Here is a 26,473-nt window from a genome sequence, read left to right as displayed (position 1 = left end):
TATTCCGTAAGTGGAAGAAAAATCGCATGCTCTATTTTACCTTGGATTCCGCGTTAATGTCAATTGAGGCGTGTGACCCGCAGCCCATACGCAATGAACACTGTATATGGGCTGCGGGTACCCGTGTCATTGCTAAGTGATAAACCCCTGTACTGCGCATGGCCGCCTGTGTCCCTCCGCAGTCATGGGCGATACAGGTACGCAGAGTTGCCGGCCAGGCTCACAGCTGGAATCCGCTGCCGATCTTCCGAATGCAGTCCGACCGTCTCCTGTGAGCCCGGCCTTTTACCACTTATGACTTGGAGTGAATGTGACAATGACTCACAAGCTTTCCATGGAATTCACCTCCCCGTGTGGAGGACTCACACACACCTACGGCAGGACACACGTCACTGCAGAAAGCCCCCGAGCTGTCGGCTGTTGGAGATCCCCCAGCGGGCACCGTGTACAACACTCCCTTCTGCACAAGTGGCACGGGGAACATAGAAAGTTTACATGCATTGTACTCCCTGCTGTGTGACAACGGCACCTCCTGGCAGTGAAGGGGTTACAAGGAGCCGCTGAACAAACCGCTGACATCACTACGAAGACGCGGGAAGGATAACGGCGCCTTTTTTTGTTCTAAACTCCCGCTATCCGGCAGCGCAGTCACCTCTGAGGTAAGTGCGGCGGACACAGCCGGGCAGCGCTCAGTGTGTGGGGGGTCAGCAGGGGGCACACGAGCACATGGAAGCCCCACGAGCACATGGAGCTGGGCTGCCTGTCATACACGTCAGGGGCCCCTGCCGCCCCTTGTGCACAGAGCCGTTCCCAGGGCTGCTGGCCCTAATTTGGCTGTAACCCCTTAAGGACATGGCCCTTTTTTTCTTCCTTTTTTTTTCGATTTTCATTCTTTCCTCCTGCCTTTTAAAAAATCATTACTCTTACTTGTCCATCGTCCCTCCTGTCTGAAGGCTTGCTTTTTGAGGAACGAGTTGCATTTTTTAATGGTATTATTTAGTGTACTGAAAAACTTTTAAACTTGTAAAAAATTCTAGGTGGAGAGAGAGAGGGGGAAAAAATAATGACACGAACTGCGACAAAAATGACCTGATAACTTTATTCCGTGGGTCAGTAAGATTACTACGATGCCAAACTTGTAGAGTTTTTTTTTTTTTTGCTGTACTACTTATTTTTTTCAAAGATATTAAATGTTTTTTAAACTCTTTTCTGCCGCCATCTTCTGACGCAATAACTTTTTACTTTTTCCGTCAACCTAATTGTGCGGTGGCTCGTTTTGTGTGGGGCGCCCTGTAGTTGGTACCATTTTGGAATACACAACTTTTTGATTGCTTTTTATTACATTTTTTTTCTTGGAGACGGGGTGACCAAAAAAGCACGAGCCTGGCGTTCTTTATTTAGTTTTTTTTCTGACGATGTTCATCGTTCGGGGTAAATAATGCGTTACTTTGATCGGACTATTACGGATGCAGCAATACCAAATACAGTGGTACCTCGGGATGCGAGCGCCTCAGCTTGCGAGCTTTTTGACTTGTGAGCTTTTTGACTTGTGAGTTTTTTGACTTGTGAGCAGGCTCTCTCCCGAATTTTTTGCTCTGATTTACAAGCAAAAACTCAAGGTACGAGCCTGCTTGCAAGTCAAAAAAATCGCAAGCTGCGGCTCAGGGGGGTCTATACTCGCCACAATGATCTAGGGAGCTGCTGCAGGCTGTCGCATCCTCCTCCACACCGACAGAGCATTGCTTTCTGGATGCGGGGCTTGAATGTCCCGCCTCCAGCAATCTAATGCTCTGATTAGTTAACTCAGCGCCACGTCGGCCAATAAAAGCTGGCGCTGGGTTAGCCAATCGCAGCCATTCAATGATGTCATGAATGAATGGGAACAACTAAATGATGGCAGTTCACACACAACAGCGAGCTAACTATGAGGGTTTCAACAGACGAACGCAAATCCGCTCTCCACAACGGAGTGTCTGTGCGCATGAACACGGGTTGGCCCCAAGCTCACACCTTTCCGCTTGCTTTTCTTTACCCTGCCATAGACCTCTATGGCAGCTTTCTGCGTAACGTGCAGAAAGGCTGAGCGATTCCTGCGCATGAGAACGAACCCGTTGAAGTCAGTGGGCTCGCTTCGCCAGAGTTGGGGGTGTGAGCTTCACGAGCGCAAAAATGTGTGCAAACGTGTTTGCCTGTTTAAGCCCTTATTTTTATGTCTAATTCAGTGGTATTAGGAAAGTCCTCATACAAACCGGCGTGGGGGTCTCTGGTGTCGCCCACTGGCCTCGTTCTGTAGGGGAAGGGAATCTTCCAGAAGCCGCCGCAGGATTTTCTCTTATTCTTATCACATCTATATAAAATATTTCCTGGTAACCTACATTCCAGTGGAGATGGTTGTATGGCGGCCGCCGGTAATTAGCCGGACCCACAACCTTATCAAAACTAAGAGGAAATCTGTGTTGCCCATAGCAACCAATCACAGCGCAGCTTTCATTTTACCTCAGCAGTGAAAGCTGCGTTGTGATTGGTTGCTATGGGCAACACAGATTTTCTTTGAGCTGTCTTTTATGTGGTGCAGGTACTTTTCCGTGGCCGCCCTGTAGATGCTATGGTGATGATGGGCGAGTGTGAGTCATAGCATGTAGTTACATCACACAGCCACACGAGGGCTTGATAACAAATCAAATTGCATCAGGCAAAGGTCCATGGCCGCATTTGCACTGCGGAATCCGGAAAGAGCGTTCGCCTCCGGATCCCGCAGCAAATACTCCTTATAGGACATGCAAGGAAAACGCTTTTTCATGGCCACGAACGGAAATTAACTGCGATTTTCCGCTTGTGATGGAAAATTGCAGCATGTTGTATTCTATTGCGAGGCTCCCACGGATGTCTTCCATTGCAGTCAATGGAAGCCGTCCGTCCTGCTGCGAGGCACGGCGTATCCGCATCATTGCTACGCAGCTCTCTGCACTGCACATGTGCGGCGGCACGCCATGACAGGTACACGGGGGGTCAATGCCGGGCACAGGGTCTGATTCTGCTGCGAGATCTTGCAGTCTGAGTCCGACCCGGCCGTGTGCATTTGGCCTTAGATGTATATATTTTGATTGTATTCCGCTTTTTAAAGGAAACTAAGTAAGGGCTCCTGCTCAGGGGCGAATATCTGCTGCGGAATCCATGGCAGGTATACGCCATGCGAATCCGCAGCAAATACCGCCCTATACTATCAATTGCCATTTCCGCTCGCAGAGGAAAAATTGCAGCATGTTCCATTTTTGTGCGGATTCCACACGGACGGCTTACGTTGAATCTAAGGGAAGCCGTCTGATCCATGGCCTGTCCACAATGAATATTGTGGACAGGTTGCAAATTCCGCGTCATCGCCTAGAGACGACACGTGTAAAGAGAGAAATGTGAAAAAAAATCGGTACTGCGGCTGTGCGACGGCAAGCCGCTGGGTCCATCGTCAGTACAGATTCTCTGGCGACAGAGCGGGTTCGCGCAGACACCGCTGCTGGCAGAGACTGATTTTGCATGCCTAAGGGCTCATGCCCACAAATTATTTTCGTAAACCCTGGCTCTGCTGGCACACCGCGTATGGCTGTGTGTGCACTGCGAATCACATGCGCAGTGTGACCTTTCTTTTAATTTAATACTCCGTTCTGTTTCAGAGCGAGGTTGTGTATGAAAACACTGTCTATACTCAATGTATGGCGTATGGACAGTATTGTATACGCTGGCTATACCGATATATAGGGCTCACGCTGCGTGTCCGCGGAGAAATAGAGCATGCTGCAATCTATTTCTCGCGTGTATCCACACGCATTGTTTACACGTCAGTGTGAATGTATCAATGTAAGTCCATTGACTCCATCCACGGTGTATCACGCACATGTAATACGTGGTGTAAACACGGACCTGAGCCCTTGAGGATGGGGTGTCTCTGATGAGAACCTTCATCTGTTAGCAGCAAGGACAGTGGCTACAAGTCCCTGTGGGGCAGACTACAATATAACACCTCTTTAGCAATAAATGTGGGGATTATGGAACCTCCTTTTTATCGCACTGCATGAACTTGCGACTTTCGTGTTAAGCATATTATAACATTAAAAATTCCTGTTGACTTTTGTGCTTAAAAATCGTGGCAAAATAGGGAGCGGCAGTGATGTTTTAGTGAGGAAAAAGCAGCACTGATTTTAAAAAATCACGGCAAAAAAGTTGTGATATTTGCCTCGATCTTCCCGTTCGCCCGTGTGAAGGATCCCTAAGGCCATTCTCACACAAGCAGTGTTTTACAGCGTGGAGAGAAGCATTTTTGTGAGCGTCTCTCTGCGTTTGCGCCATAACAATGCAGGTAGAGCAGGCTGATGATGTCACCGCTTTATTACCCCTCCCGGTGCCGTAGTAAGCGGCGTGTAAAATGCTATTAAACTGTGTTTTACAGCATTTTTAACACGCCATTCATTTCAATGGGCAATGTAGGGCGTCAAAAACACCCTGCAACGCTGTAAAATAAAACATACAGTATTCGATTCAGCGTATGCTAAAAAAAAAAGCTGTGCTAAACCTCTCGTCGGAGAGTCCCCATTGACATGCATGGAGGCTAGTGCAGCTATAACAGAAGGCCTGTGTGAGCGGCCTATAGGACAGACGGCGGGCTGTTATAATGGCCAGATTCAGGCGCTGTAACGGATTCCTTCCAGCTCTCCTTTAGGACCTGTTACTTGCTTCAGTGGTGAAAATGACAAGAATATAAAGTATACTGGACTTTATAACTCTGGCCGACATAAGCCAGCACTACACCCCTGACTGGTTAAGGATCTTCTCTCCTTTCGCTGGTTTCTGGCATTCGGCTGTTTCCCCTCATCTATTTATAGTTCCCATCGCAATTTCTTTCTGCATTCATCAGAGCTATAAATTCTGCACTTTCCTCCTTGTGTACAGCTCCATCTTCTCCTCCTATTTACCGCATCTTCTCTTTCATTAGTCTGTTGTTACATACAGCCTTGATTTTTGCTCCAGTATTTTGTGTAATTAGACAAACTATTTTTTTCCCATCAGGAAGTAATTTAAATAGAAGTCAATCTGTAGTGACGGAGGCCTTGATATCCCTCATTGCCATGTGCACAGAATTCTGCCCCAAAGGTTCTATACAACAGACTTGTGGGACGTTGTGTACTACAATATGTCCTGCTGTTCCATGCTAAGAGACACAGCAAACCTTACGATGAAACGTATGGATGAGCCATTAATGAAGGAATCAGAACTGGAATGTGAAAACAAAAATAGGCGTTGGAAGTTCAGGTTACCATCTCCACAAATCTTGCACGAATATGAACCCCATTATTTGGAATGGCGCCACACATGAGCAACACGATCCTATCTTTGGGCATGCCTTTGCATCACACGTTGTTTTCAATGGGGGCGGCAGCCACGTCGCACCGCATGCTATTGAAAACAATGGAAGACACTCCGTGATTCTCTGAAGTGATGTAAAAGCTTCTCGCATTCGCAGGGAAATCGTGCCCCAATATCGCACTCGGTTGTGTGAAGTTGGCCTTAAGGTCATCATGGTTCCCTCGTCCACATATGTAGGCATGGGTGCCAACAAGAATTCATGTCCCATCTTCGGCTATACCAGTTCAGAAGAGGGCTAGGAGCAGAAATAAATCCTATTGGTGGCTTTGACTTGGAGACTCAGGGGTTAACTTGCAAAGGGCTGAGAAGTTCTAAACTCCCGTTCCTGGGGCAGATGAATCTTTGCATGTATAACCAACTTTGAGGAATCCACTATAGCAGTAAAAATACAAGAGTCGCTATCCATATATCATGTCAATATAGTTGCCTACTCTGTATAAAGCTTTAGTAGTTCCGTGTTTCTTCGATGTTTTTGGTCAGATGGGAGAGGAATGAGGAGGTTGCGTGAGGGCACTAGCACAAGGTGACCGGCGACAGGACCACCCTCAAAAGACCACCAGTAGGATCATCTTACCGTCGGACAAGAGCCGAGCAGCCCCGTTGCGTTGTCCACCATCCTGGGACAGGTGACACCATTGTTAAAGGCTCTTGTCTCAGTCAGAACCATCTCCAGGTGCTTGTCATTTTATACAATGGTTTCCTTTTAGGCAACGGTGGTTTGCCTCCATTTGCAGTGGTGAATGGTGAAATTGGACTGCTACAGAGTGGAACTAGGTTGACTTCAGCAACGAATCCAGATTTAGTTTGGGCACTTGCTACTGCTGTGTTTGTCTGGTGACCTCGGGTTGAGCGCCTCAATCTTGCCTTTGCTGTGGAACTATGAATGAATGTAATCTCAAGCCAAAGTAGGAGACAACGAAAAAAATACCAGATCTGCGCTAACTTTTATAAGTAGTAGGAAGGGAAAATAAGCAGACTTATATAGCAAGGGGAGTTCTCAGGCATAAGAGACTCTCCTAGGCAGCAAGGGTTGTCAATCAGAGGAAATTAAAGTCTACCATGGTATCAGGGGTGACGTTTTTTGATATTTAATCTCAGGGACGTAACACCTAAAATGAGAAAACTCAATACACACAAACAAACAGGACAAATGCTAATAAAAAATAGCTGTGACGTGTTTCGGCACGTAAAATAAAGTGCGTTGCTGCTCTCCACTATCCAGTGGCTGTAATACCAATTGTAGTTGCTTGATTTAGACATACTCTTATAATTATTTTTGAAATTATTTATTTAGTACTTTGAGTATTTTATCTCTTTTGTCTGGTGCCATATCTTACCAAACCGCACTTCTTCGTAATTTTTGCTGTGGAGCGGCACACTGTCCCCACTGCTGGGGTGATGGTCTAGAGGGGCATCGTATATGACAGTCGGTCCCCCCTAGTAGTGGTACACAGGACAATGACAGCTCAGTGATATGTTCAGGACATCCAGCAGCCACATGTGTTACCTCTCATGGCAGGGCTTCCAAGAGGCATTTTCCAACATTCCCACACTTCCATAGCCTGCTCGTTTGCCATCTATATCACCAGTAGAACACGAATGGGACCATCTGGGATGCCAACTTCGAGAGACTAAGACTTGGCAGGATCGAGAAAATCAGTTGCAACAAATGTGGAGTGATATTCCACAGGATACCATATGGAACCTATAGGTCTGCATGTCCATCTTACATCCAAGCTAGAGGTGGTATAACCGGTTACTAGAGCCTCCATGCCTCCCGTATCACATCTTGTATCCAAGCTAGAGGCGGTACAACAGGGTACTAGAGCCTCCATGCTTGCCCATATCACATCTTGTATCCAAGTTAGAGGCAGTACAACAGGGTACTAGAGCCTCCATGCTCACCCTTATCACAGCTTGTATCTAAGCTAGAGGAGGTACAACAGGGTACTAGAGGCTCCATTCCCACCTGTATCACATCTTGTATCCAAGCTAGAGGCGGTACAACGGGGTACTAGAGCCTCCATGCCTGCCTGTATCACATCTTGTATCCAAGCTAGAGGCAGTACAACAGGGTACTAGAGCCTCCATGCCTGCCCGTATCACATCTTGTATCCAAGCTAGAGGCGGTACAACAGGGTACTAGAGCCTCCATGCCTGCTTGTATCACATCTTGAATCCAAACTAGAGGCGGTACAACAGGGTACTAGAGCCTCTATGCCTCCTGTATCACATCTTGTATCTAAGCTAGAGGTGGTACGACAGGGTACTAGAGCCTCCATGCTCGTCCATATCACATTTTGTATCCAAGCTAGAGGCAGTACAATGGGGTACTAGAGCCTCCATGCCTACCTGTATCACATCTTGTATCCAAGCTAGAGGAGGTACAGCAGGGTAGTAGAGCCTCCGTGCCAGGCTGTATCACATCTTGTATCTAAGCTAGAGGTGGTACAACAGGGTACTAGAGCCTCCATGTGCACCCGCATTACATCTTGTATCCAAGCTAGAGGCAGTACAATGGGGTACTAGAGCCTCCATGCCTACCTGTATCACATCTTGTATCCAAGCTAGAGGAGGTACAACAGGGTAGTAGAGCCTCCGTGCCAGGCTGTATCACATCTTGTATCTAAGCTAGAGGTGGTACAACAGGGTACTAGAGCCTCCATGTGCACCCGCATTACATCTTGTATCCAAGCTAGAGGAGGTACAGCAGGGTAGTAGAGCCTCCGTGCCAGGCTGTATCACATCTTGTATCTAAGCTAGAGGTGGTACAACAGGGTACTAGAGCCTCCATGTGCACCCGCATTACATCTTGTATCCAAGCTAGAGGCAGTACAATGGGGTACTAGAGCCTCCATGCCTACCTGTATCACATCTTGTATCCAAGCTAGAGGAGGTACAACAGGGTAGTAGAGCCTCCGTGCCAGGCTGTATCACATCTTGTATCTAAGCTAGAGGTGGTACAACAGGGTACTAGAGCCTCCATGTGCACCCGCATTACATCTTGTATCCAAGCTAGAGGCGGTACAACAGGGTACTAGAGTCTCCCTTCACGTGTTCAGTTTTCTACAATAAATTATCCTTTTGCACTGATATTGTAATGACTTTTATATCAATCACTATACACAATTATTTTTTGTACTTTTTGCAGCATTTTATGGTCGGTGCCTTTTGTTCGAAACCCAGCTTGCTATTGGAATGACTTGTTCTCTGGTCCGTCGGCTTCTTTATAGGACTTCAAAATTGGCAACAATTGTGTGTGCAAATTGTTACAAATACAAAAACCCAACAAAAGTGCTTGTAAAAATACACCATTAAGGTGTCGACAGACAAACGCGTTACACAATACGCTCGCTCCTGCACAATCTTTTTGCGCGGTGAACAAGTGTATTTTGCGCTCATGCCTAAGCAAATACTGAGGACTCGCCCCGCCCTGATTTAAGTGGCTAATTATCCTAATGTGGTGCCAATGATCCCAAGTACGCTCTGGAGTTAGCGCATACACGCGTGGGAAGATGGGCATGTTTGCGCACCTCTCATAGACCTCCATGGGGCTCTTTAATGCACAAACATGCACAAGATAGAGCAGGTCCTATTTTATTTTTTTTTTGTGCCCACAAGCACAAAGAATTGAGGTGGGGATGAACCAATTGAAATAAATAGTACTATTCTCCGCATTATGCGCGCAGGATTTTCCTGCATGCAAAATGGTGGCCTAACACGTTTGTCTGAAGCCCGCAGACTGCTTTAAACACGATGCGTTTTTACATGTGTTTTAAAACAGTAGTTTGCGTGAGGAGCCCTGATATTTTATACTGACTTTTTACGGCAGCATATGTCCTTTTTTTTGTTCTGGATCTTTAGTGCACATTTCCTGAATTAGCAATCAGCCTCTTATGCTCCATTAACCAACATCCCGTAGGGCCTCTCGGATGGCCTGATCTCATCAGTGCATTCACCATGGGTAAACTAGTATTGGCCGGCTGAAAATACAGCTGTTGCAGGGATCATTGATCCTGGTGACCGGCACTAGTTCCCATGCCTGTGGATTACTTGTATGCTATCATGGAAATGTCATTGTTTTGTATCATCATCTAGGAATGTAAAAAAGGAAATGCTAACTAAACTTGAGCAGAGGACATCCTCTACAACCTAATGGGGCTTACGGAAACGGGTTATCCTGATCTAATTGTGGACTTCCATGCCTAACCGCACCTCTGGTGAGGACCTCCCTCCCAGCGACAGGAAACCTGGGGTTTCCTGTCCAGCTGAATGAGACATCCTGAGTTGGGCCTCCCTGCATTGCCATGATGCACCTTCCCTCCATTGGTGGTTCTTGCTGAACTGAGATGTCCTTGCAAGGGGTAGCCTATCTTCTGTCCGCAAGAATACCTCTGAACCTGGATGTGTGCTGCATCTGGAGCATCACTTACGGATCTGTAGTGTGTCCCTTATGCTGATGCGGATGTCCCCAGAAAGTGGTGTTCGTTATCCTATGTGGCGGAAGGGCTGTAGTGTCCAAGCATAGAGAGTTGCACCAGTCGGGCCTTGCCCAACCTATTCTGAAAAGAATAGGCTCTATGACTGCCATGATGTTGGTCGTAGTGTAAATGGGAAAAATCCAGATAGAAAATACCCCTTCAATGAGGAGTCTAAGGGACTCGGGAAGGAATTGTTTTGCAACATCTAGTGCAATTTGCCACAGCAGAAATCCGCACCAAAATCTGCATGTGGATTTTAATGCGGAATTACTAGCAAAAATTAAGCCATTTTCAATTTGACGTCACAAATCTGCCTATTACACATGCAGATTTCGGCACTGAATTTTCAGAACGACGGAAAAAAGGTCCCTAAGAAATAGGAGGAAGCCCCTAAAATAGATGCTTCTTGGCCAAAATGTTAAAGGACGGTTTCCTCCTTGAGGATCTAGGATCCCTTCACGATTCCATGGATCGTAAGAAGGGCCTATACTTTAAGAATTCATAGGGAGCTTCTGCTTGTTCCTCATGACCAGGTATCCCTGCTACTTGTTTGGCCACATGGAGTTTTGACGGAGATTCCGCGTTAGAATCTGCTTTACAACTCATTGACTTCAGTGTGGATCTGTGCTATACTTCACACATCATGACTCTTTCCACAGGTGGATTTTGAAATTCATGTTGCAGAAAAAAAGGAATTGCCAATTTGCTTCTTGATGTGGAATTTCTTCTGTTGCTGTGCATACAAATCTGCTGCAAAATTCCAAGGCCCAGCCTCAGATTTCTGCTTCAGATAATTGTGGTAGATCCGTGACAGAAATATCGATTACTGCAACTCGTTGCTGATCGGCCTCCCCTGCACCAGACTCTACCCTCTCCAGTCTATCCTGAATGCGGCAGCCAGGCTCATCTTCCTGTACAGCCGGTACTCGGACGCCTCTGCCCTGTGCCAGTCACTGCACTGGCTGCCCGTTAAATACAGAATTCAATTCAAACTCGCTACCTTCATCCACAAAGCCCTCCACAATGCAGCGCCACCCTATATCGCCTCCCTCATCTCAATCCATCAACCAGCCCGGGCTCTCCGCTCTGCTAATGAAACCAGACTGAGTGCCCTTTTCATTCGAACTTCTCATTCCCGCCTCCAAGACTTCTCCAGAGCAGCACCGGTCCTCTGGAATGCACTACCAAAGGCTACCCGAGCAATCCAGGACTCGCAGAACTTCAGGCGTGCTCTAAAAACGCACCTCTTCAGGGAGGCATACCGCATTCCCTAAACAAACCTCTCTGTACTCCGCCTGATAACATGCTCCCTGACCTACTGACTGCAATCCCTGCTAGCCATCATAAACCGCTCCTGCAGTCACACCGTTTCTGCCGTCACACGGCTAAATGTCTGACCATTGTCTATGTGTATAACATCGCTCACACCTCGCCATACCGTGCACATCTCCAGCCCCTTTACCCTCTGTATCACCCCATTACTTGTAGTATGTAAGCTTGTTGGAGCAGGACCCTCACCCCTATTGTTTCCATCAACTGATTACTATATGTAACCGTGGTTCTGTAATGTTTGTATTTTGTCTTTCTGTATTCCCCCTGTCTATGTAAGCGCTGCGGAATATGTTGGCGCTATACAAATAAAGTTTATTATTAAGTTTATTATTATTTGACATGCATCTGCCAATTCTATGTGAACAAGGCCTTTAGGGCTTCCACACACTTGTGTTTTTTTAATGCTGCATTAACGCTGCCTTTTTTTAACACGAATGTCAACGGGATTTTCTAATGTTAAAACGCATCGCACAAACTTGTGATGCATTTTTAACATTAGAAATTCCCATTGACATTCATTTTAAAAAATGCAGCGATATCGCAGCGTTCAAAAACACAAGTGTGTGGGAGCCCTTAAGGTGACTTTAATCATAGACTGGTAGAGTTGGAAGAGACCTCCAGGGTCATCGGCTCCAACCCTCTGCTCAGTGCAGGCAACCTGTTCCACTCATTGATCACCCTCACGGTTTTTCTAATACCTAATCTGTGTCTCCTCCCCTTCAGTTTCATCCCATTGCTTCTAGTCTTTCTTTGTACAAATGAGAATAGGACTGATCCCACTGCACTGTGACAGCCCTTCAGATAATTGTAGACAGCTATTAAGTCTCCTCTCAGCCTTCTTTTTTGCAAGCTGAACATTCCCAGATCCTTTAACCGTTCCTCATAGGACATGATTTGCAGACCGCTCACCATCTTGGTAACTCTTCTCTGAACTTGTTCCAGTTTGTCGATGTCTTTTTTAAAAAATTGCGGTCCCCAGAACTGGACACAGTATTCCAGATGAGGTCTGACTAAGAAAGAATAGAAGGGGATGATTACCTCACATGATCTAGACTCTATGCTTCTCTTAATACATCCCAGAATTGTGTTTGCCTTTTTTGCATTACATTATTGACTCATGTTCAGTCTATGATCTATTAGTATACCCAAGTCTTTTTCACACGTGCTGCTGCTTAGCCCAATTCCTCCCATTCTGTATGTGCTTTTTTCATTCTTCTTGTCCAGATGTAGGACTTTGCATTTCTGTTAGTCGCCACCCACTATTCAAGCTTTTCCAGATCTTTTTGAACCCTCTCTCTCCCCTAGTGTTATCTATCCCTCCTAGCTTTGTGTAGTCGGCAAACTTGATCAGTTTCCTCTCAATACCCTCCTCTAGATCATTTATAAAAATGTTGAACAACACTATCTCCGCAGTCTGCTCACTCGCCCATTTTGGAGGATAGTTATCATGAAGACTTGGTTGTTCTTTCTTCCAAAACTTGTTTCTGGTTTCCATAAAAACCTGAAATCATTCTTCCCTATTTTTTCCAGCAACCCTGAGAACTCTACGGAGGAGTCCTTTTATAGCCTGGATGTAAACAGATGCTTTATTCAATATCCTGGTATCACAAGGGAGTGGAGGAATTTGGAGAATCTGTTTGTACAGTTTAAGGCTGTAACCAGCAAACCTACCATTAGTAGAGGGATCAGATAGTCTATCGAAATAGCATACGAGTATAAGGCTGGTGACGCATTGCCATATTTTTGTCTCCGTTTTGCATCTGTAATACAGATGCAGTCTGGCCTGACTGCTGGTCTCCTATAATGCTCAGAGTTCGGGGCAGGAGATCTTCGGTCAGGCCAGGATGCACTTCCATATTATGGACTGAAAAAAACGCAGGTCAAAATACGGCAATGTGTCACTGGCCTGAGGATTCCTCTCCACCTTCTTTTTTAGAGTCCATTCTCCCTTCCTGATCCGTCTGTACTTTCTCAGCTGAGAGGGCATAAGCCTCTCTAGATCAAATATGCAAGGCGACTACCTGAAGTTCCCCACGTACATTCCTAAAGCATTATAGGCTACAGTTAATTCTCCTCTCTGACCTAGATTTTTTGCTGTAAAGTAATGCAGGCAGTTATCCTGCTTGTTTTCTAGTTTAGTTTTCCAATGGTGCTGGCATGAATTAGAGCAGTGTTTCCCAAACTCTGGTCCTCATGTTGTCCCCACCCAACAAGTCATGATTTGAAGATATCCTATAGAGCCTATGGCAGGCAGAGCCCTCTCTGCTGGCACGGGCACCGACGGCTTCTTGCCACGATAGTGATTACTAGCTGGGTGCCACGGCTCCCCAACCGGTAATCACTCAGTGGCGCTGCTGGAGGTGCACACTCTGAGGTGCACACTGCTGGAGGTTCACACAAACAGCCGGAGTGGAGGAGAGAGGCAGAGATCCAGCGAGGGGGAGGGAAGGGGATAGACAGCTCAGACGTAGCGTATATAGGCCGGCCGTGAAAACAGCGGCCGATATATGCTCCTGTGAATAAGCTCTTAGCCTGTGTTAAGGGCCTTTTATAAAGCCTGATGATTGGGCAAGGACATTCCTAGAAACCTTTGTTTTCCCGATAATCAGTGGTATGAAAGCACCGATGGCTTGACGAATGAGCAAATACTATTTTTTTTGGCTGATGCTCTATTTTATGTGGCACAAAAAAAATCCTCACTGTAAGCACATCGCCCCATGTGAATGAGGGATGTGCTGTTGACAATGATGAATCTTTATGGGGACATATAATCATAAGAATGATCATTTGTTCCCTAATACCCTGTTTCCCTGAAAATAAAACATAGCATGATTTTCCAGAATTTTTGAGGATGCAAAATGATTTTTAAGGCTTTTTGAGGATGCTGGAAATATAAGCCCTACTCCAAAATGAAGCCCTGCTAACAGTTAATTAAATAAGTCAATTTAAATAATGTCCAGGCAGCTATACATGTAAAAAAGTTAAACCTTTTTGAACAAAAATTAATATAAGACACTGTCTTATTTTTGGGGAAACACGGTAGTCTGAATTGACCTGTGTAATAGCCCGGTAGTTGAGCCCCGATCTTCTTGATTGGCACTTGTTTACCGGAGAAAATTACTTAGTATAAAACTGCCCATACACCTTGAAAAACTGTCGGCTTGGCCAAACATTTGTGTGTTTAGGTAGTCAAGCCACAGGCAGACAACTCTAGTGGCGGCTTATCTCTTAGGGCAGGGACCCTTAACTATAGTCCTCAGGGACCACCAACAGGTCATGTTTTCAGAATCTCCTATAGTAAGAACATCTGTGGCAATGTCTGAGGCACTGACAATAATTACATCACCTGTGTAACACTGGTGAAGTCCTGAAAACATGACCTGTTGGCGGTCCCTGAGGACTGGAGTTGGGGGACACTGTTTAAGAGTGCGTTCACACGAGCGCATAAACGGCGCGTTTTTGCGCCCAATCGTATAAACGTGACCATCCGAGGCATTGGTTTCCAATGTATTCGTTCGCACGGGCGATTTTACGGCGCGTAAAAACGGCAACCCGAAAAAAAAACGGAACATATGCGACCGAAATACGCGCCAACGCATATTCGATGGCCGAAAAGATAGTTTGCAAAGTAGGAACAAACGATAATACGCTTTTCTAGCTCTGGTCATGATCGCCGAAAAACGTTCTTTCCGGCGATTAAACGCTGCGCACGTGCGAACGTAAATACGCCTACGCTCGTGTGAACGCACCCTTAGGGAACAGAAGGATTGGGTTTTAAAATTCAACGTCCTGCCTCTTTTCATCCTCATCTGTTAAAGAAAAGCTGAGCCATCCCCATACACATTAGCGAGTCAGCCAATCGGTGGGTTCAGACAACTAAACTCTGTGTATGGGAATCATACATAGTAATATAGTACATTAGGCTGAAAAAAGACAAATGTCCATCTAGTTCAATCTGACCCCCCCCCCCCCAGCCCTCCCCTGTTGATCCAGAGGAAGGCAAAAAAAACGCAAAGCAATTACATGCCAATTTACTGACTAAAGTCTGGCAGTCAGAATAATCCCTGGATCAACATCCCTTCTGAAGTGCTTAGTGACTATAACATATAATATTGTATCACTCAAGAAAGGTTCCAGGCCCTTCTTAAACTCTTATCGAATTTGTCATCACCATGTCTTCGGACAAAGTTACATTGTCTCGCTGCTCTTACAGTAAAGAACCTCCTATGTTGTAGAAACCTTCTTTCCTCTAGACGTAGAGGATGGCCCCTTGTTAGTCACAGTCCCGAGTATAAATAGATTGTTGAAGAGATCCCTGTACTGACCACTGATATATTTATATATGATTATGCTCACGGGCAGGTTTGCATTGCGGAGTCCGCGGTGGGCATCCGCATTCAATGGCAAAACGCCATTTCATTTCCATGAGCAAACATTGACTCGCGGAGAAGAAATCACAGCATGCTGCGATTCTGTGTGGGCTACGCACGGCCAGCTTTCATTCAAGTCAATGGAAGCCGTCCGTCGCGCGGCACTTCTGCAGTGAGCACTGCGGAAGTATCGTGGGATACGCTTCATTGCTGAGCCGCCGGCGCCTACTGCACATGCGTGACAGAGTGCTGGCGGACACAAACGCATTGCACGCAGAATAGGCCGGACAGGTACGCAGGGGTCACTAGCCAGGCACCGGGTCGAACTCTGCTGCGGGAATCCCACATGCAGGGTCTGACCCGGCCATCCCTGCGGGATCTGCAGGAAAATAGAGCATGCTGCCGTTCCTTCCTGCGATCCACACACTGGGAAAAAAGTCATATCCGCTTGCTTTAAATTGCCTTGCAGATGCTAATGCATCCCTATAGGCAGCTTGATTTGCGGATCTCCGGTGCGGGTGCCGCAAATCAAATCCGCCCATGTGAATTGAGCCTTATACCCTGGCAGCAGCTGTTTAACACTGGTGTTCCAGTTAAGCTTACAGCTAATTAAAATCCCAAAATCCTTTGCCATGTCAGTGTTTCCCAGGGGTTTCCCATTTATTGTATAATGGCGACATGTATGTCCACTGCCCATGTGCAGAACCTCATATTTACCTCTTTTCTGCCCAATCTCCCAATTTATCCATATCCATTTTCGACTGTATTTTGTCCGTTTGTGCCGATAATAAGTAATTATCTGCAAATATTGATGTATTACCGCACAATCCTTCTACCAGGTTATTAATTAATAAATGAAAAAATAGAGCCCAATACCGGCCCTCGTGGTATTCCACAAGTAATGTTGACCCAATCGGAGGATGTACCATTAACATAGTAACATAGTATGTTAGGCTGAAAAAAGACAAATGTCCATCCAGTTCAGCCTGTTTCCACCCCCATTGTTGAACCCCTCCCCCTTTCAGTTTTTTAAGATCCTTTCTGAACATGCTGTAACCCTGTAAGTTCACCGCCCAGTCACAGCTTTCATCCAACCAGCCCTCAGTTATTCCCACTATGTCATGGTTTTCCTCAGACATTATTACTTCCAGTTCATCAAACTTCTATCATTAGTCACCATACAGTTTGGGGTATTTTTTGTTTTGAGTGTATCACTATTAACTGTTCTGCCAGTTCTAACTGTATTAACCCCTTCCACTACTCCGCCCCCATTCTCATTACTTAGTCCCAGATCTCTTCCCCCACCCACACCCATTTAGATGCAGCCCGCCTCTATGGTATAACCTGTAGCCTACAGCAAAGTCAGCCCAGTTCTCCAGGAGCCCACACCCCTCCTTCCTACTCCACTTGTGTACCTCCCTAATCTCCATCTGCCTTTCTGGTGTGGCACATGGTACTGATAGTATTTAAGAAAATACTACTTTGAGGTCCTTACTCGAAGCTTACATCCTACGGTAGTTCCCTGAAATCGTTTTTAGGAACCTTCCACTTACCTCTCACTTATTTATTAGTGCCAAGGTGTACCATGATCACTGGATCCTCACCAGCCCCTCCCAGTAATCTGTCAACTGGATTCCCAATGTGTCGAACTTGAGCGCCAGGAAGACGGCATAGTGTATGATGATCATCCCGGTCTTCGTGGCAGACTGCCCTGTCTGTCCCCCTAATAATTGAGTCTCCACTACTAGTACCTGTCTAACCTGCCCTGCGCTCCTGTTCCCCCCTTCTTACTGGAGCAGACATCCCCCTGGTGGTCAGAGGGCATGTTGTGCTGCAGCAGTGCTAATCCTTTAATGGCATTCATTAAAAGGACCCTTTGGCCACTCTCAGACTAGCGTGTTCTGCCACATACGCATATTTCCATGCAGGGAGCATGCAGCAGTACACTGCATACTGCTGCGTGCCGACAAATCCACATACATTATCATTTAGGCTGGGTTCACACAGGGCGGATTTGCCGCGGAAATTCCGTGCAGAATTTCGCCGCAGCAAATCCGCATACGGCCGCTAATCCCGGGATTGGTCAGCCAAGTGGACGAGATTTCTCAGATATCTCGTCCACACGGGACGGCAAATCCACTGTGGCTAATTCGCCAGAAACCGATTGGCCGAACGCAGCATGTCTATTTTTCTTTTGTTCTGCTGCGGCCGCGCTCTCCTCTATGAGAGCGCTGGCCGCAGCGGAAGAGCGAACTGCCGGGCCGCTTCAATGCCGCCGCGGCAGTCCTCCTGGCGGAAATGTCGCGGTTTTTCGCTGCGGCCAAACCGCGACATTTATGTTGGGAATCTGCCGTATGTGAACCCAGCCTTAGAGTGTTTTTTTTCTTGGTTGCGCACGCTGTGTGAGAGGCACCATTGCTGGTAATATCAAACTAGTTACCTTGTAGTACGCGTGCAAAACCTGTTCATGTGATACACGGTAAAAAACAGTGTGAGAGTGGCCTTACTCATAATGGATTTGCTGCGGATTTTCTGCAGCAGAAAAAATCCATATCAAATCTGCCTCAAAATCTGTATCGTTTTAGGCAAATTTTATTGCAGATTCCCCATGTTCAGTTTTAATTGAAGTGTGAAATCTGCTGCAGATCGGCATCAAAGTCTGTGGGCTTCTACCCACTAGCGTTTTTTAACATTGCAATATCGCTGCGTTTTTTAAAATGTAAATGTCAATGGAACTTTCTTATGTTAAAATCGCATCGCACAAAAATCACAGAAGCGCAAACTTGCGATTTTTGTGCGATGTGAATTTAACATTAGAAAGTCCCATTGACATCTGCAGTAAAAAAATGCAGCGATATTGCAGTGTTAAAAAAAATGCTAGTGGGTAGAAGCCCTGTATCAAATGGTGCAGATTATTTTCCTATGCTGTATATTCGCAGCAAATTTATTACATGTGAACATACAACTTTAGGTGTATAGCCAGCCTAAAACTATTGTCCTCAGATGCACAATTTTACTATTTCCTACAAATAATTTTAGGGAAAACAGTGTAAGTGTTTTTGTGCAGGTTTCTTTCTATACATTTAATATTACATGGCAGACAATATATGTAACCTGCTATAAATAAAGGCCCATTTACACTGAAAGATAATCTCTCAAACGACAGTTTGAGTGACAGTTTTGAGCAATCATTTTTGCATAACTCTAAGTAGCTAATTAGCTGCTAAAGAGTTAATGCAGATAGAGTGGGGTACCACCGCGATAGCTCAGAGAACAATGCAGCTGTTTTGTATATGCAAACTGCTGCATTGTTCTCCGAGCTTTCAGCTGGTGTCCCTCTGAGAACTGCCAGCGGCATACCAGCTGAAAGAATACTATCAGCACCGCCTGCTGAGAAAATCAGCATGTGGCGCTGATAACGGTTATCAATGATTTCTAGTTTGCTAGAAATTGCCAAAGAGCGAAAAGTGCATGATGGCCGCGCGTTTAGACGCAACGGTTATCACTCAAAAGATGGCATTTGAGCGATAATCGTTGTGTCTAAATAGGCCTTAACACTTTTCCTCTGGCATTGTCAATGACTATTATTCTTCTATTGTTTTGTTATTTGTGTTTGTCTGCATGAGGTGCATCTAGACTCTCCTGACTATTCAGGTCTGGTAACCACTTTGTTAACCCCCTAACGACTGCTGATTCGCCTTTTGACGGCCTGCAGCTGCATACATCGTGGCTTCCGAGTGTTTCTTACAGCTGACACCCGATGGCAACAGCTCCGATAAGCCTCAAGGCTCATCGGAGCTGTTAACCCTTTAAATGCCGCTATCAATTCTGATGAGGTCACAGGGAGCCATGTGGGTGTCATGGCAGCTGGGGGCCTTGATAAACTGGGGGCCTTGGAGTGGCTTGATAAACTGCCTGCCCGATAGCAGTATGATGTAATGCATGGCACTACAGGAGTGATCAAAGCATCACAAGTTGTTGTCCCCTCTGAAAACTAAAAAAAATAAAAATAAGATCAATAAAGTCTTACTAATTATTAAAAAAGTAAAGTTTAACCCCCTGCCTTTGCATATTCATAATAAAATAATCTAAATGATAAAATAAAAACACATATTTGGTATTGCTGCGTCTGTAAAAGTCACATCTATCCAAGTAATGCATTATTTACCCCGCACAATGAACGTTGTCAGAAAAGAAAAACTAAGAACACCAGAAATGCACTTTTTTGGTCACTGTCTCCAAGAAAAAATGCAATTTTAAAGGTGTTATGATTTTTTTAAAGAGGGTGAGAAAAAACAAAAAAAAAAAACCTTGGTCACTAAGGGGTTAATACATTACTGTATCTTCTTACTATGTGAATGAAGTAACACTGGCTCTCAGTGGTCTGCAGTGAGGAAGCTGAATGGTAGGGCCATGTGGACACAGACTTCTCCCAGAAGCATGGGGGGTGATGCTGTAGAGAAACGGACCGCTGTGAGAGCAGAATCCATGTTTAATTACTGTGAGAGCAGAATCCATGTTTAATTACTAGATGAAAGTGACACCGTCCCCAGACTCCAGCAGGCATTTATACTGCAGCAGAGGCTTTACTTCAGTGGATCAGGGCATTATAAGAGGAGGGCGACTAAAGGAGGTGAGGGAGGTGGAGAGAAGGATGAGGAGGGACTGGGCTCTGCTCAGCGTATTATCCTCTCTCCCAGACATTAGGATATGGCCACGTGACTCTTTCTCCTCCTCTCCTGACAGTTTATTAGGAGTCGAGGGGTTTGGAAGAACACAGATCGCAGGATGTCTCGCAAGAATGATCCACAAGACAAGTGAGTAAGCGTCTGTATGGAGCTATGTTCTGTGCGCTCCTCCTATAGCTGTCTCACACTTCCACCTGCTGTGTAGTTAACCCCTTCTCTCTGATCTACCCTTTTTATTCACCTATTTTTCTATTTTATGTCCCGGTCCGCATACCTCCCATCCAAGGTGCCTTCTCTTCTCTGGTCTGCTGTGCCTTTATTCATGTTTGTCAGCTTCCGGTATTACCAGTTTTCTGTCCGTGTCGTACAATCAGCTGAACACTTGCTCAGTCTTGTCAGCCTTCTGTGAAACTGATATACAGTCAAGTGTATTGTATCACTCCTATGTCATTGAGTAGAGTCAGCCTGGAAATATCTTCTATTCTAATCAGTTTTTGACTTGTCTGCATTCAATAATGTTTAGTATTGGCATAACCATATCAGTGCTTTGTAATGTGTATTTTCATACATCGTAATGTGTAAGATTTTATACCCTTCCTGAAGTCTTGTCAATGACATTTACTATCTCCCTTACAGATTCCACGCTGTTACTATTATCTGCCTTATTTTAGGCCTTGGGACACTCCTGCCTTGGAATTTCTTCATCACTGCAATTCCAGTGAGTGAGTCATACACATCCTATACTTCTAATCTTCCATACCCATATTAACATATATATGTGTTAGACTCTCTTCACACTTGTGATTATAACAGAAGCCAACAGGCAGTTCCCCATCCATTGTTCAGCTCTAGTCTTGCTGGCAAATCTGACGGAAATGCTTACAGGTCTGAGCGCTACCTTAGATATAACCTAAGGAAAGCACAATACCCAAACTGAAGAGAATACTTTCTACACTATATGACAAGTAGTTTATTTATACCAGTATAAAACATAATTCACGGAATCCTAGCATTCATTAAAAAGTAACTTTATTGTAAATATTAAAATACATAAAAATCCCCAGATTTAATAATGTATCACAAATGGGGACAAACAGAGATGGAGACAAACGCTCCACCTCTATCCCTGCAGTATAAACGCTAGTGGGAGAGTGGCTACTGGTTTAGCATGTACCAGACCGCTGGATGAGGGCTGATGGTGAAATATGCCCCAGAATGAAATAATCAGGCTCAAGAAAACCGTAAGACTTTTAGACCCAGCACATTATTACCGGATTAGGTGTCATCAGGGCTACAGTAAACAGTCAGTGAATCATCCTGTTGTGCTTGCCATTATCAGTAAATACAGTATAAAACATAGAAAATGAATGGCAAAAAAGACCAAATGGTCCATCTAGTCTCCCCAATATTTTCTTTTTATCTCACTCTTAGGCTTCATGTCCACAGACAGAGCGGGATACGCCCGTGTAATTCCGCCGCAGAAACCCAAAAGTCTTCATTAATGCTACATTAATGGAGACCTCCCAGGGCGCAAAAATGCGGTGAATTAGAACATGCCCAATTTTTTTTCCCGCAGCTATTAGGTTCTATTGAAACCTAATAGCTGAGTTATTCCGTCACAGATTGTTGCCGTGGGAAATGCAGCAGTAATCCGTCCGTGGGAATTAGCCCTTAGGATAAATCTAGGGTTGTACTTGAATTATTAATATGCTGTTTGTTTCCACCATTTGGTACTCTTTCAGTAAAAAACAAGATGCCTGACGTTGCTTCTGATTTTCCCCCCAACTATTCTCAGGTTGTGCCCCTTTGTTATAGTGTTATCTCCCCTCCTGAACCTTCTCGTTATACCTGTAACCTATACAAAGGTTTCCATCATGTCCCCCTCTCCCTTGTTCCCTTCAGACTATACAAATGAAGTTCTAAAAATCTTTCCTCATCAGTTTTTGTTCTTGAGACCTTCCACCATTTCTGTAGCCAGTCTTTGGACTCGTTCTATTTTATCAATGTCTTTCTATAGATGAGGTCTTCAGAACTGAATACAGTGGGGCTTACTTACTAATGCTGTCTAAAGGTTAGACAGTGCATACTTTGACTAGACAGTCCTAAAATATGTCAGGTTTAACACTAAATGATAAAGCTGTTGAATTTTAAGACTGTCTTGTCTAAGTTTAGACCACCTATTAGTTGACTTAGAATTCTGCCAAAATTTTGGCACAGTTCGTGGCAATTTGATGCAATGTAGGCCAAGCACCTTTTTTTGAACAAGTCAAAAAACTGTCCAAAAGTATCTAAAAACACATGATAAATTGGCACACGCATGTAAGACCGTTTTCTGGCATGATTTACCCCAGTAAAGGGTCGTATTTAGAATAGTAAATAAGCCCCAGTATTCCAGATGTGCTCTCACCAGAGCTCTACACGATGGCATCCCTCTTTCTACTGGTTATGCAGTCGAGCAGATTATGTAATTCACATCATCACTTTTTTGCTGTAAGCACAAAATGCAGTTTCCAACAATTTCCGTACTTCCCATTCAAGCTTGGCATTTCTATTTAGAGAATCCTGTACCTATAACACAGCCATATCTGTTACAAATGTGTCCTCCCTGTGTATGATCAGCTTCTGTTCAATGCACTGAAGCTCAGCAATGATTTTGATAGGAAGCTGTTAGACGGCATGGGTGCAGTTGGCACAGAGAAAAAACATTGTGGATGCCAGTCAAACTACTTCATAGCATCATTTGCTTAGTTTGCTTTTTTCCCATGGATTTCCCTTGTGTACTCCAGCTACTTTAAGGGGTTTCTGGATTTGTTTCTATTACTAATAGCACCCCCAGTTCTCCAATGATTTACAATATTTGTACACTATGGAAAACCACTTTTAAGACCTTCCAAAAGCATGCACACACTACATGATTAATGGAGTATGTATGTACTTATTACACTCCATCATGCAGCAACCACTGACTGTTGTGAGCTATAGATAGAAGACATGACGCTCACCTGGCACAAGAATGACACAGAACTTTCACTTGACTGTTGCCTCTCCCAGATCTCCGGGATGAGCAGAATAATGTGTAGGAATACCCGGAGGTATACGATGCGGCTGGTCAAGGGTGGAAATCTGGGATAAAGATTGATTGCATTGAATGTTTTACTCTGGACTTCCTTCCTTAACCAGCCGCGCCATACCCCTTCTGGCATTCCCACGCATTATTCTGCTTATTGGAGATGGGGAACTTAGATTGTGAGCTCGAAGCTTTTATACCGTGCTCAAAATGTTGTTGCACTATATGCAGATGAATGTAATCAAACAATACATCAGTTAACGATTAGAATGTTTTGTATTAACCTAGATATTCTTGTCTCAGTATTTTCAGCAACGTCTGTGTTCAGAAACGCACAAACTGAGTGGAAATCACTCTGAAAACAGTGAGTTATCTGACTCGTCAAACAATGGGACTACCAAATGCAGAGATGACTTTAATTTCAACAACTGGATGACCCTTTTAGCCCAGCTGCCTCTATTGCTTTGTACACTGCTCAACTCCTTCATTTACCGATGGTGAGAATGTGGTATCTTGTGTCACATAGACTATATTTATGTATATTTTTATACTCTTAAATACAGTGAAACCTCCTAATCTAGACTGGATTTTTTTTTTTTTTAATGGATTTCGATTTGATAAAAATGTGTGTGTGTGTGTGTGTGTGTATGTGTATATATATATATATATCTCGAAATCCTGTGTATATTGCTCCTTGTCTATGAGGACCATTCCTGTGTCTTGAACACCGGTACTGACTGCAGTTCTAGGTGGTTAGCTCAGTATGGGTTCATGCATGTGAAGTGACATGTTAGGATGTGAGCCATTCTGTTCTCGTACCACACACACACAGTGGTTATCATATTAAGTATAAAGTTCTTGTTACATAGTATTATTCATATGATATTTTTACTTCATTCAAAACTTAAAAGATCACAAACCTGATAAGCTGTTTTGTGCGTCACCCTGACTATTTGGTCCTAATAACGTAACAAGGACCTGAAACAAATCAGCTTTTGTTATTACAGCAGCAAAAATGTTTCTGATAAAATCTGAACGCAAGGCCAGTTTTTCTGTTTGACAGTTTTGATAAATGAGACTTAAATTTAGAAGAGAAGATAAATATATTCTACTTTAAAAAGTAATTAACCACCCAAAAAATCTAAAGCACACATCTTCTATTTCATTACTGCTTTCTTTGAGCCTCTTGCAGAAGTAGATGCACTATATACAAAGCCTTCTGTAACAATGTGTCCACATCCTGCACACTGTAGATTGGAATACATGGACACTATTCTGTAGTCCAGTCAGTAGCCAGGGTCTCTGTTTTACTGGCCTGATGGTAAAAACTTTCATAGAGATTAATAAAAATAATCCAAGAAGGTTTGGCGTGTGCATGATCAGGATGATGACGATGATCAGGATGATGACGATGATCAGGATGATGATGATCAGGATCAGAATGATGATGAATAACTTGTCATGCTGACATAAAGTTATCACTTGTTTTACATTTCTCCTAGGATCCCAGAGAAAGTGCGGATAGCAGGCAGCATGTTGGCCATCTTGTCCCTCTTTATTTTCACCGCAATCCTGGTTAAGGTTGAGATGGATGCCCAGAGTTTCTTCGATCTGACAATGGCCACAATTTGGTTTATAAATGGTAACCATTGGACTGTTTCTTTTTTTGCAGTAAGCCACATCTGGTTTGCATGGTGTCGGTTGTGTCTGTACATTATTAGCATGGGGGGGCTCTAGATTCTTGACAATTCAGGTTTATGCAACTCCAGAACTTTGCGTCTTTGACTATGTTTACACAACTATGCGTCACGTGACAGCAAGTTTCAGAAAAGTTGAGCAGTTGAAAATTTGTGCAACTTGTCTCCAACTTTGTCATATAACTGTTTTAGGGCATTTTCAGACAGGCGCATGTGCAAATACACTGGCCGATTCAGAACGTATTTTCGCATGAACCAGTCAAGTCTGTTTTGTTCCACGGTTCAAACTTTGTGCTAAAAATCAGATAGATAGGTCCTGCCCTATCTTTTCTCGCACATATAAAAATTACAGACGATGAAGATAGGGCAAGGCTTATGTTTTGTCATGCTAGTGAAAACAAAAGCATTGAAAACGGTGGTTTCGTCACACCCGCAAAACGTTAAGAAAACGCGGCCATCTGTTTAAGCCTTTAGGGCTATAGCGGAGAACAATAGCCAAAACACAGACAAGTTGCAGGTAAGTCAGTTGCATGCAAATTACTGTAGGACCATGTCTGTGGTGGAAAGTCACATGCAACTTGTGACCCAGATTTCTGGGACTGTATTGTTGCAGTCATATTACATCACAGGTCACAATTAGAGATGAGCGAGTGTACTCGCTAAGGGCAAATACTCAAGCAAGTAGTAGCTTTATGTGAGTAGCTGCCTGCTTGTCTCAAAAGATTCGGGTGCCAGCGGGGAGGAACGGGGGGGGGGAGATATCTCTCTCCCCCCCCCCCCCTTCCCGCTCCCCTCTGCTCACTCCTGCAACTCACCGCTCACCCCCACCGGCACCCGAATCTTTTAAGACAGGGTACTCGCCAAAGGCAATACTCGCTCGAGTAATTTGCCCTTAGCGAGTACGCTCGCTCATCTCTAGTCACAATGCGACACCATTGATAATCATTAGATGTGATGTTATAGCACAACACTGTGATATATGTGTTGCATTACACATGCTACCTTGTAGCCTTAGTGTAAGTCTGCCAAAATATTTTCTTATGTGTTTTTTTGTTTTTGTTTCTTTGTGGGACGTAGAGCTTTCTAATTTCTCAAAATTAGAGTGGATCTCTTATTAGTTCTTAGGTAATGGGCAGAAACAAGAAAAACTATACTTTTTTTTTCTCATTCTAATTCTATTGTTTTCTAAAGTAGTTCAATCCATATTTGTCCTCAAATATTCCACTAATGTCCACTAATTCTCCTGTGTGTAGCATTGTCAGATATGTGAACATTGTCTAACGTATGATGCCAATATATTGCTACAAGAACATAGCCTCCATTTTAGTTATTTAACGAGTGCTTCTTACAGGACTTGACAGATAAGGGAATTATATATTTCTTCGTTGTCACAGTCCACGGTTGGTCTGTCACAGCTTCTCGA

At 44.5% G+C, this 26,473-nt stretch overlaps 1 protein-coding gene across 1 annotated transcript in view; it reads left to right on the top strand.

Annotated features, from left to right (window-relative positions):
* Positions 1 to 362: 362 nt before the first annotated feature.
* The window catches only part of SLC29A2 (solute carrier family 29 member 2), a 44,951-nt gene continuing 18,840 nt past the window's right edge, over positions 363 to 26,473 (top strand). The window contains exons 1-5 of the mRNA XM_066582263.1: positions 363 to 659; positions 20,345 to 20,415; positions 20,923 to 21,004; positions 23,657 to 23,850; positions 24,856 to 24,995. Coding sequence (XP_066438360.1) covers positions 20,387 to 20,415; positions 20,923 to 21,004; positions 23,657 to 23,850; positions 24,856 to 24,995 — 445 coding nt within the window. The 5' untranslated portion in view covers positions 363 to 659; positions 20,345 to 20,386. The remainder of the gene's footprint in view (positions 660 to 20,344; positions 20,416 to 20,922; positions 21,005 to 23,656; positions 23,851 to 24,855; positions 24,996 to 26,473) is intronic.

This window comes from Eleutherodactylus coqui, chromosome 11, assembly GCF_035609145.1.
Source record: "Eleutherodactylus coqui strain aEleCoq1 chromosome 11, aEleCoq1.hap1, whole genome shotgun sequence".
Taxonomy (NCBI): domain Eukaryota; kingdom Metazoa; phylum Chordata; class Amphibia; order Anura; family Eleutherodactylidae; genus Eleutherodactylus; species Eleutherodactylus coqui.
The sequence above is the reverse complement of the archived record's forward strand: the minus strand, read 5'-3'. Positions and strand labels throughout refer to the sequence as shown.